Raw genomic sequence first — 11,631 nt, 5'->3', positions numbered from 1 at the left:
TAGCGTATTCACAAAAGAGAACATGAAATCGATCCCAGCACCGAGGACTATTTTTCAAGACCCTGAAGAACATAAGCTTGCGTTGACTGAAATTGATATCATTGAAGTGCGTGCGTACCTGCAAAAAATAGATCCAAATACATCTCCGGGACCCGACAATTTATCTCCTCGCGTGTAAAGAGAATGTAGTAAACAGCTAGAATTATTCATAACGTTAATGTTCAAGTCATTAGTACAGGCAAGCGTACCCCTTGCGTGGAAAAGAGCCAATGTTACCCCGATCTTTAAGAAAAGGAAATAAAAAACAGCCAGCCTTACTTTAGTCCTAATTAAACTATTCGAAAAAATAACCAGGGATAAAGTGATCACTTTCTTCGAAACAAATGATTTGATAACTGATAATCAGCACGTAGTAATCGATCGTGCCTTACCAACTTATTAACTTTTTTTCAACGACGTTTATTCAAGTTGGGACGCCAGAGCCCCGTATGCCGTAATTTACCTAGACTTTCAGAAAGCGTTTGATAAAGTTCCCCATGTTAGGCTTATTTCAAAACTGCGTTCCCACGGTATTAGTGACCATCTGTGTGCGTGGATTCATGACTGGCTCACAGATAGAGAACAGCGTGTAGTTCTTAATGGTGAAGCATCCGATTGGCAACCCGTAACCAGTGGCATGCCCCAAGGTTCGGTCCTGAGGCCAACACTTTTCATAATTTACGTGAACGATTTAGAGACTGATATCCTATCAAAAGTAGCCAAATTCGCCGACGACAACAAATTAGGAGGTATGGCTACGAACAGTAAAAATTGCGAGAATATTCAATCAGACTTAATAAGACTTGCCGACTGGAGCGAAAAATGGCAAATGTGTTTCAACATAGATAAATGTAAAGTAATGCACATAGATGAAAAGAATCCTAACTTTAAATATCAGATTCAAGGACATGACCTCAGCGAAGTAAAAAAAGCCAATATGATGTTAGGATTAATCTCCAGAAACTTTGATTAACTTATGAAATTATTATATTCAACATTTGTAAGACCACACCTAGAATACGCCGTTCAGTTCTGGTCACCGAATTATATCAAATGTCAAGTTTTGCTGGAAAAGATACAGCGACGAGCAACCAAACAAATTCCAGCGCTCCGTAAGTTGCAGTATGACGAGCGTTTAAATCGTTTAGATTTGTTTTCCTTAAAAAAACGAAGAGTGAGAGGTGACTTAATTGAAGTGTTCAAAATCCTTAATAGATTCGAAAACATTAACCCATATAGTCTATTTCAAAGAGACACCAACACAATAACACTCAACAATGGTAAGAAGTTAGAGGGAAACCGATGTTACACATTGGTGCGCAGAACTTATTTCAATAGTAGAGTCGTCGATCACTGAAATAGACTCCCACTGTCGGTAGTTAGCGCACATAGTATCAATAGCTTCAAGTCTTCATTGGATAAGTATTTCAGGGATATAAGATTTTACTGACTCTTTTTCGTATGTTTCAGGCAGACTGCAGCTCGAATACAACCTGAAGACATTATTTTCCCCCACAGCTTAGATTACAAGTACCGTAAGTTAACAACAGAGTAAAGAAAACAAAAACTTAATGTACACAACATTCCTTTCAACAACCTGAAATTGTAGATTTAGCTGGTGACGGAGTACATTGGAGTGAAGCTGGTCGAAAGAGAATCGAAGCAAAATTGAAAAAGGCTATCAAAGGATTCATTGGAGAAGACGACTCTGATGAGTGAGGTGTGGGAACAGTTATGTTGACAGGGTGCTGGAGTGTACACCCGTACCGAAGATAAACGAGGATCAAGCCTCTCCTTGTAAACCCTGAAACTACATCTCACCCCATCGTGAGGAGTCCAATTAAAAGGATTTTTACTCGTTTAGAATCTAGTAACTAGTCTTACGAAGCCGATGTAAAGAAAGTAACTTTTAGAATACTAGCTTTTATAATGTTTTTAAGAATTAACTACATCACGACTGTAGTGTATTCCTACTCTTTTGGTCACCAGTAGCGTAAGTTAAGAGTAGTAATTACCTCTTATTTAACTCTTTACTGTAAAGTTTCCATGTCCCTTTCTTCCTTAAAGGCACATGGTGTTTTTTTATATTTCCTGCCGGCACGTTGCCGGAGGGAGAGGTTGGTGGGGAGGGTCTTCATCTATTCTATCCTGTTCTATCACACGTAGATTACTAGTAGTACCGGTAGTAAACAGCCACCCTCGATATAGACCTCCAGGTCTTCTGATATTGTTTTTCCTATGTATTCCTATGTATTCCTTCTCCTTCCCGTCTTCTGACCCCTCTTTCTCCTCCTCCTCCGCCTTGTCCTCTTCCTCCTCTCCATCCTCTTCCTTCAACTTCCCCTCTTCCTCCTCTCCCTTCTCTTCCTTCAACTTTTCCTCCCCCTCCTCCTCCTGCTCCTCCTCCACCTCCACTTCCACCTCTTCCTCCTCCTCCTTCATGACGCCAGGACGGTTTGATTAAAGGCTCTTCCTCAGCATCCATCTCGTCTTGGATCACCTGGCCAATTTGCAAGGCTTCCCAGGTGTGTCCCCGGCAGGTGTTCGCGCCGGGGTTGTCACTGATTACCTTGCAGTCAGGTTTGATAATTGCCACGGCCTCACGGACTGAATGTGTGTGTAGGTCTGTCTCCCTTTCTACCTGTCTCTTTGTCTTTTCCTGTATGGGATTTTCTGCTCAATAGTCTCTCTCTCTCTCTCTCTCTCTCTCTCTCTCTCTTGCACGCCTCACGTAGCCAAACTTTTATAGGTGAACTTTCTCCATAAAAGATGCAGATGGATACACGGGCATAAAAAAATAGTGTATTCTTAAACATCCTGCTCTCCTCCTCCTCCTCCCCTTTTGCTTTTTTTCCTTGCCATTTTCATCCACTTCCTACATTTGAAAATATATCTTTACCATGTATCACGTCCACAGTACACCATTCTTCCCTTCTCCTCCGTTTTTGCCTCATCGTATTTTTCGTTATAATATCCGTTATCTTATTTTTCTTTTTTTCCACTATTTATGTCTATGTTCCCTCTCGGTCTTCTTACTTTTCCGTACCCCATAATCTTTTATATTTTCGTAACCCTCATACACTTCTCCCTCTTCCTCCATCTCCTCCTCCTATTACTCCTCCACCCCCTTCGACTCTTCCTCTTCTTCCTACTGCTCCTATTCTTCGCGCTACTTTTCATCGTAAACATTTCAATGGATCTATTTATCTATTACAGAGGCTTGCACGCGTGCATGTGTGTGTGTGTGGGGGGGGGGGGGTGTAACTTTTATTGGTGTATTTGACTCTTTCTCGTAAGAAAATAAGTGTTTATCTGCTTTGTAGCATTTTTATCTTTGCGATTAATATTCCATGTGCTTGTTGATTCCTGTAAATAGAAAAAAAATGTTTGTGTGCGTGTGCTCCTACCTACAGAGGTAACGGTGTTTTTTTCCACCCCAGCTAAATATAGTCTGCTTGTCACACCCACACCGTGCTGCAGGTGTAAACTTTATCAATGGCTGCAGTGTGTGACGATATTTTTTGAGAGGGACAGTGTGCTAAGTTGCGCCACCCATGCATAGCTAAATGAAATTCGTGCAATGTCCGTGTGGTCGTGGCAGGAGAGCTTCCCTGCCCTGAACAAACCCACCCTCTCCTCTTGGGGGCCACCAGGGTGGTGCAGACGAGACACGGACTTGACGAGCCATCCCCGTGGTTAATCTCCATCGGGCTCTCCGAGTGGGCGGGAGGGATACGGTAGAGGTCTCGATAAGGATGTCGAGGGTTATCTAAATGCAAACGATCTTAGACCTGCCTTTCGAGCTCTGAGGAACCTGCGCTGCAAATCCACCTCTCAGATGAGTAATCTTAGAACGGCTGATGAGCAGATAATATCAGATACGGATGGGTACAGGGTTCGTAGGGTCGAGTACTTTGGGCAATTACAAACAGCAGAGCCCCCAAGCTGACAGCTCTCTCTGGCGGGGTTGCAGATGGCGGCTGCTGATCCATCAAAAGACGAAACCCCACACTCTCTTGCGGAAGTGAGAGAGGCTGTGAGGAAATTGAAAGGTGGAAAGGCAGCTGGGATATGTAATATCAGCGCATATATGTTGAAAGGTAGGGGTGAATCCACGATCCATTCTTTGCATGCGGTGCTGTTTGCCGTATGGCAGTCAGGTGTCATTCCTCTTGACTGGAAAAGGGGGTTGGTTGTCCCTATTTGGAAAAGGAAAGGGGACCGACAGTCCTGCAACAATTTCCATTGTATCACACTGATTAGTGTTCCGGGCAAGGTGTTCGCTCATCTGCTGTTGATGCGCATCCGATCTCATCTGTTAAATTTCAGACATTAGCAATCCGGATTCAAGCCCGGCAAGTTAACAGTTGACCGGATCCTAGCACTTTGCCTCCTCGTGGAACGCTGACGTGAATTTCGATAGGGGCTGCTTGCAGCCTATGTCGATCTCAAAAAAGTTTTTGACAGTGCATCATGTGGCACTCTAGGATATTCCGCGGATCCGTGGGATTCTTGCTACGATAATTACTGATCTGATGACTGACCTTTGCTCTGGGACTGAGTGTTGTGAAGTGAGGGAGAAGCGTGCCTCTTCAGTATTTTCATAACTTCTTCTTTGTTAATTCAGGAGAGAGGCAGGGGTGCGTCCTTGCTTCATCAATTTTCAGCACTTGCATGGACTGGGTAATGGGTATTAGGCAAAGTTGCTGAGCAAAGTCGTTTCGGAGTGTTTGTTGACAATAGCAAGGTAACTGATTTGTTTTTGCTGACTATGCTGTATTTCTCACAATCGCTGGAGGTCCTGGTGATGGCTCTCGAAGTGCTGCATGAGGAGGTGAAGCCTCTGGGACTGGAAGTCTCCGGGGCCAAAATCCAAGGTACAGTCGTTTGGATACTTGCTGGATGACACAGTTCAGTCTGTCGATGCATGTGGTGAGGATGTCAAAGTCACCAAAAGCTTCACATACCTTTGTAGCCTAGTACATAACAACGGTGGGTCTCAACAGGAAGTCACTGGACGGATTGGCCTGGCCCACGGTTTTATGGACTCCCTTAATACGAGTATATGGAATTGTCGATATCTATGAATGCAGACAAAGATTCGAATCTTTAAGTCGCTTGTGCTTCCTGTCTTACTGTATGGTTGTGAGGCATGGGCACTGAATAATGACTTGGAGAGGCGTGTTGATGCCTTTGCTACAAAGTACCTTCGGAGAATCATGGGGTAACGCTGCAATGAGTTCGTGTCGAACCAGCAACTACTCCTTGAAACTGGATCGAGGTCTGTTACCAGCATAATCCGTGAACGTTAACTCCGGATATATGGGCACGTGGCGCGCCTCCCAGACGTCGATCCTGCTCACACAGTTATTTATTTACGAGACAATCCTGAATGAATGAGACCAAGGGGATTCCCACGAAAATAATACATGGAATAAATCAGTCGATCCTGCTGGGAGGAACTTGCGATGGATAGGACATCTGCGTGGGAGCTTGCTCGGGAGCTGCGGCGGCAGTATGGCCGTCGATTGATTGAAGTGACGCTCTCCCAGGAGTATGCTCCCATTTAGTTTACTAATGTGCGCATGGGGAGAGAAACTACACCTGGTTAAGGAAATAAGTGACTATACACTTAGGGCATATTTCCATTGTGACCATAATTTTTAATGAAACAAAATCTGAACTCATTACCGAGACAGAGATGTTGGAGCCCCAGTACAGAGAACAACTTGTGGATATCTTGTTTTTTTTTTTAGAACGAGCTAATCATGCAGGAGGAAAGCGAGACGTTAGCTGCTCTGTCTCTTCAATGGAATTGCAAATGCAGGAGGTAGCACCCTATAAATGATTTACAATGACAACTTGTAATATACGGGGGAACCAGCGATAACTAGAGGTTATTACATGAGGAGTTAGGCATCATAGTTGATACTGATATAGACAGACGAACGTATGGGCCTCTCTACAGTCATGAAGTCCACAGCCATGTTGATTAGGGACATTCGAAATCAACATCCACTTCCATAGCCTAGCATGTGCCTCTATCTCTGAAAAAAAAAAAAAAAAAACTAAATACATGTCTACTGTGTACTAGGAAGGGGGATACAATATACCAAGATGTGTTTTGCCTACAATCACGCAGTGTGCATCGACCACTCCATATTCCCATGCATCGACTGCCAGTAGGATTGGTGATTTTTTTTAATAAAATAAAAATAAAATTTATTTCTTTTATTTCTTTAATTTATTTGATTTTTATTTATTTATTTGACTTTTATTTTTTTTAATATATATATATATATATATATATATATATATATATATATATATATATATATATATATATATATATATATATATATATATATACTGCTGAGTGATTTGAAAGTCTCCATAGGTTACTTTAAGTTTAGGGCCTGTAAGTTTGAGCACAGTCAAGGATCCAGATACATACTTGTTCAATACTTGTTTATAGTTGGTACAATACCAGGTTTAGGACAGATATAGTTGCCTGAAGTTGTCATTTACATGACAGCATATTATTACTGTACAGAAGAATATCTACTTTTATTCTGTTACTGTTTAGTTGCTAACCTTGGTTATTATTATGATACATTGCCTGCCAAGTTAGTACAGACTAAAGGAGGCCGATTTTTTACCTAATAAGAAACATATGGCAAGTTGGCAACATTAGAGCAAGAGAACTCACTAAACTCAGTACAGTACATGTATTTTCCACCAGTTAGTTGGTCAGTCACAGTCAATGCCTCTGCACTTTACTTTTGTGAGATTACCAGCTCAGTGGCATCTACAGTATATGCTTGTTCATGTCCTGTTGCTTTATTTGCTTTACCAGAGACATACGAAGTGAGATTCAAAGGGTTAATGTTATGACCTGCAGCTCAGCTGGCAGACCAAAGCTTACAAATCTCACTTTATAAAATTCCCTCAGTGTTGGAGGAAAGGCAACAAGACTTTACCAAGTGCAATAAGTTTATCAAGAGTTCAAAACTTTAAATATTGATTTCAAGGATTAATTCATCTTAGTTGTCAGTTCCTACTTATAAATTTATAATAATGTAGGATTTTTTTTTTTTAGTATATACCTTAAAGAGAATAAATGAATCATTGCACATGAATAGGTTATTTTACTTTACCATCTTTGAAGCACATCATTTAACTTATGGAATATTTTTAGCCAAAAAAAAACAAAAAAAATTTTTTTTTTGTTGTAAAAAAATATATTATTTAATCGTTTGATTAAATCAATTTGATTTAATCATTGCCAACCCTGGCTGCCAGTGACCTAAGATAAATTATATAATATTTTCTGTTTCGCAATTAATTGCAGACATCAAAAGGAATACTTCGTTCACATACGGGTATGTTTTATGACATCAAAAGCGTTTATATATGCTTCACAAACTAAGTTGAGGTCATTCGTGATTATCGTGTGGGCTACAAATGATCCCATCTTTGACTGAGATCAGTTGTACTTCAGCTAGTTCATAATGATAACGGAATTTCCCCCAAATGGTGATTAAATAGTCATTAAATAGAAAAAAATCTTTAGTTACCGATTTTTGTTTGTTTTATATTACTATTTATTACTGAATTCAGAGGTAATTATTCATTATTATTTTAAATACCATTTGTTATTGTCTGCAGAGTGTGACTTGACAAACTTGTACTCCGGGCTGTACCTGCCATGGCTTCATTCGGCTTTGACACAGAGCGATTTATTATTGAAATAGAAGATAGGCTAGCGATTTGGGACGTGCGCCTCAAGGAATACAGCAACAAAATTTTGAAAGCAAAGGCATGGGAGGAATTGTGCTCTATATTCGTACCCAACTTCAATGAGTTGGATTGCCAAGGAAAAAACAAAGCAAGTAAGTATGACATTTCATATATTTATATTCACAATATTTGATATTATACGTCTAGTATTTCATACATAGCTGTATAATAATGTATAATAATGTATATTTAATACATAAGTGACACAAGAAATAATTTAGAAAAAAGTTTGTAACACATTACATCCTTTACTATGTCACACATTGACTTGCCCTACACTCTGTTCCCAATCATTCTATCCTGCCACGACACTGATCCTATGCTGGAAAAGTAGTCCGAGAACTTTTCTCTTATTGTTATAGCGGATCGAGGGCATCCTGCTTGTATTGCACCATCACCATCAGTCAGACCTACAACATTCAGTGTGTTTTCAAAATGTACACCATCCCTTTCTCTTACAAAGTTGTGAAAAGTGCAACATGCTCTGATAATGTTTTCGGCATTCTCAACATGTAAATCCAGTGGTCTATGAAATATGCGCCATTTATTTGTGAGAATGCCAAATGCACTTTCGATGTATCGCCTCGCTCTTGATAAGCGATAATTAAAAATTTTATTTTTGTGTTGGAGATTTTTTCCCCCATACGGGCGTAGCATGTGAGTAGAGAGGCCAAAAGCTTCGTCGCCAACGAAAACGAAGGGAAGTGGGTCCCCATTCGTTGACACTGGTTTATCGCTAGGAATGTTCAGTGTATTTTGCTGCATTTTTTTGTAGAGGTTACTGTTTTTGTAGATTGAGGAGTCTGATGCTTTACCATAAGAACCGACATCTATAAAAGTAAACCTGTAGTTTGCGTCACATACAGCTAACAACACCATTGAAAAATACTTCTTGTAACAAAAGTAGTTAGAAGCACTGCCCGTTGGTTTAATGAGCCTCACATGCTTGCCATCGATGGCGCCTATGCAGTTTGGAAAGTGTGCTTCACAACGAAAGCCTTCTTCAATTTTCAGCCATTCTTGCTTTGTTAATTCTGGGAAACATAGGTCGTGTAGATACTCCCTTATCGCCTTGCACACTTCTTGCACGATCCCTCTAGCGGTGGACTTCCCACACCGGAAAGTGTAATGTAGTTCAGAAGAGGAACACCCTGTTGCTAAGAACCTGAAAAGAACATTTAAAAATCGGTAAATTTATAGAACTACCCAATATTCGATAGCGGACTATAACATCGTTTTTCTTATACTTCAGACAATTCTAAGACACCTTTCTTCTATGGTATTTCTGCCGCAAATTAGCCGTTAATGAGATATATCCACTTCTAAAGAAATGTTCTGCTATTTATAGCAAGTATGGCTACCTAGTGCATAGGACTACTTGCGCTAGAGGATGTTACATATTATAACATGAAACTCATTTCACTCAGATTTTGACGCGACTTTAATTTAACCCGAAAAATAATAATACATGAGAAAACGTTGTGCTATCATTGAAATTTTATTCATGTAGTTATTTTTGATGAAGCTAGTGTGTAGACTAATAACTTTATAACTAATCTTTACATCTTCTTACAGCTACAGATCTACAACGGAAATGGAAGAGTTTGAGGGACTCCTATAGAAGAGAACTGACATTGTCGAAGAAAGAAAAATCGGGATCTGGCGCAGGAAGTGGGAGGAAGGAATATTTGTACTTCAAACAGCTGTCTTTTCTTCAAGAAATTTGCGCAACAAAACCACATGCAGCTGAAAGTGTCGAGGATACTACAGTGCAGGGAGATGAACGAGAAAACCCAGGAGAGCCTGCACCTTCCACTTCTAATGTAAAAAGGAAGAAATCAACTGTACAATCAGATGAAAAGATTATTCTGGAAGCTTTAGCTAAGAAAGCAAGCGTCCCTCACGATCATGATAGAGATTTCCTTCTTGGTCTGGTGCCTGACTTCAAGAGTATTCCTGAGAGTGTCAAGTTCGATGCTAAGCTTGAAATCATGAATGTGATCAAGAGGTATAAACAACATCCAAATCATCTGTATTTTACATCATATCAACAAACCGTCCCAAGTCCATATTCACATGCGAGTCATACATCACACAATTTCGCTCCTAGCATCATGCATGCACAATCAACAGTACCTCAAAGCCAACCCGTACTACCCTGTACACCATCACCTGCACAACTATCTGAAACACCAGCGCTATCCCCATGGTCGGATGATTCAGTCATGAGTAATTTGTGAACAAAACACTGAAGTGACAACACAAATATTATCATTGGAAGCATTCATAATCTTAGTGATATAGGAAAGGAAATATAGCTTTGTATTGCAGTACAGTTTCATTGAAATACAGTTTAATAAACTCACTAAAAATAATTGTATTATTTACATACCTTAATGTCATGGCAAGTCTCTCCTCAGCTGGAATGCTCTTCCTTAGGTGTATACTGTCTTTGCGAATGTGGGGGCCAATTATGGCCAAGAGTTCGTTGAAACTTTCCTGGGTCATCCTAAAGTAGTCAAAAAATTTATCATCATCTGCTCTTAAGTCACTCATTATCATGTAAAACTGTCCGTGGGTCAATCTCGAAGCAGTAATTGGGTGCATCCATAGCGCTCTCCGACGACGGCGGCGGCGACGTCGCAGAAGTATAAGCAGTGACAGTGCCTCTTCCTCAGAGTCCATGCTGAAACTGAGATGTAGTGATATCGATGTGGCGACCAAATGTGGCCGGGTATTCAAAACATAACCACATGTGGTCGCCACATGTGGTCGCAACTTGTGGCTCTAAAAAGTGGCTAGTGTGCTCTGGCCCGCCACTTTGCGCGGCCACTTGTGGTGCCACAGAGTGGCTAGTGTGCTCGGGGCCTTATTGTTATGTTGTAATTTTAAAAATCTGGAAGTTTGATGACATTTGGACAAATTGTTTTCAAGAAAACATCATTTTTTTCTTCGGAAAACGTCTTGATTCTTTGCAACACTCCTCGTTTATTTTCGGCAGTACATATTTGACTGATGGTCCACAAAGTATTTATACCCAATGCTACAATTCCTCCATAAAACATTTGGACTAGGTATCCTTGTTTTCAAGAAAAAAATATATGAAATATATATTTTCGCCTTGATAAGGAGAACAAATATATATAAAATCAGGACTAAATGAGACATCATAAATCTGTTACGGTTGAAAAGTCCGTCTTTTCTTTAGTTTTCACATGATAGCATCCCTTTTACCATAAGTTAGAAACTCAGGGAGGGGTGTTGATAACTTGATGTTTGAGAAATTTACAGATATCAAAAAAAAAAAAAAAAACTAACACAAAGCTATAATAAAGAAGGAGGATGGTTTAGGAGGGTTGGGGAATACCAAAAACAGTGAAAAACGGGGATGGGGGATGGTGTGGTGGGGGCAGAAAGGATAGCGACCTGGTGCTAATACACATGGCGGCCCTCTCGGTTGACAGTTCTATCACTGCTACCCATTGTTTCTCATCCGCGCTATCGCCGACACTGCACTCAGTTTATAGGGGTCGGTACGCGGCGCACTGATGGGGGTATGTTTAGCGTGATGCCTGGTCGATCGGGAGGCGCGTCGGATGGTAGGAGGTGGTAGTAGCTTGGGTGATGTAGCAAGTCGCTACTGAATTATCTGAGGGCGTGCTGGTGCAAGTCAGAGAGCTTATGTAGACCTAATGTGGTCAGGGCGTTGTCGTAGGTGTGGTAAGCAGGGCCTAAAATGACACTAAATGCTCGCTTCTGAACCCTCTCAAGCTGATGTTGGTTGAGGGTCAG

General features: G+C 40.7%; 1 protein-coding gene across 1 annotated transcript; it reads right to left on the bottom strand.

Moving 5' to 3' along the window:
- Positions 1-4,030: 4,030 nt before the first annotated feature.
- LOC126981174 (uncharacterized) lies at positions 4,031-10,710 on the bottom strand. The gene is made up of 3 exons (XM_050831891.1): positions 10,232-10,710; positions 8,323-9,004; positions 4,031-4,054 (listed from the first exon to the last, which is right to left on the bottom strand). The coding sequence occupies exons 1-3, from the start codon at positions 10,522-10,524 to the stop codon at positions 4,031-4,033; spliced, it is 999 nt and encodes a 332-aa protein (XP_050687848.1). The 5' UTR covers positions 10,525-10,710.
- Between the last annotated feature and the right edge of the window lie 921 nt (positions 10,711-11,631).

This window comes from Eriocheir sinensis, chromosome 47 (genome assembly GCF_024679095.1).
Source record: "Eriocheir sinensis breed Jianghai 21 chromosome 47, ASM2467909v1, whole genome shotgun sequence".
NCBI classification, from domain to species: domain Eukaryota; kingdom Metazoa; phylum Arthropoda; class Malacostraca; order Decapoda; family Varunidae; genus Eriocheir; species Eriocheir sinensis.
The sequence above is the reverse complement of the archived record's forward strand: the minus strand, read 5'-3'. Positions and strand labels throughout refer to the sequence as shown.